The following is a 205-nucleotide window of genomic DNA, read 5'->3' as shown; positions in this document are numbered from 1 at the left end:
AGAAGAGAGAGAAGGAGAAGGGGGGGGCCCTGGCATCGCTTTGCTGCTGCAGCTGCTGCTGCTGCTGCTGCTGCTGCTGCTGCTGCTGCTGGGGTTGTTGCTGCTGTTGCTGCTGTTGGTTGCTGATGTTGCTGCAACTGCAATATATGGTGCACCTACAGATCCTAGATTTGAACTCTTTGCTGCAGCAGCAGCAGCAGCTGCT

At 56.1% G+C, this 205-nt stretch overlaps 1 protein-coding gene across 1 annotated transcript in view; it reads right to left on the bottom strand.

The window, feature by feature from the left end:
* The window catches only part of EMH_0088070 (uncharacterized protein), a gene marked incomplete at both ends in the record, with an annotated part of 1,059 nt that extends 1,023 nt beyond the window's left edge, over positions 1 to 36 (bottom strand). The window contains one exon of the mRNA XM_013501239.1: positions 3 to 36. Coding sequence (XP_013356693.1) covers positions 3 to 36 — 34 coding nt within the window. The remainder of the gene's footprint in view (positions 1 to 2) is intronic.
* Positions 37 to 205: the final 169 nt, after the last annotated feature.

Source organism: Eimeria mitis, genomic scaffold, assembly GCF_000499745.2.
Source record: "Eimeria mitis Houghton genomic scaffold, Emh_scaff6550, whole genome shotgun sequence".
In the NCBI taxonomy this organism is placed as follows: Eukaryota; Apicomplexa; class Conoidasida; order Eucoccidiorida; family Eimeriidae; genus Eimeria; species Eimeria mitis.
Note: the sequence above shows the minus strand (reverse complement) of the source record. Positions and strands in the feature narration are given on the sequence as shown.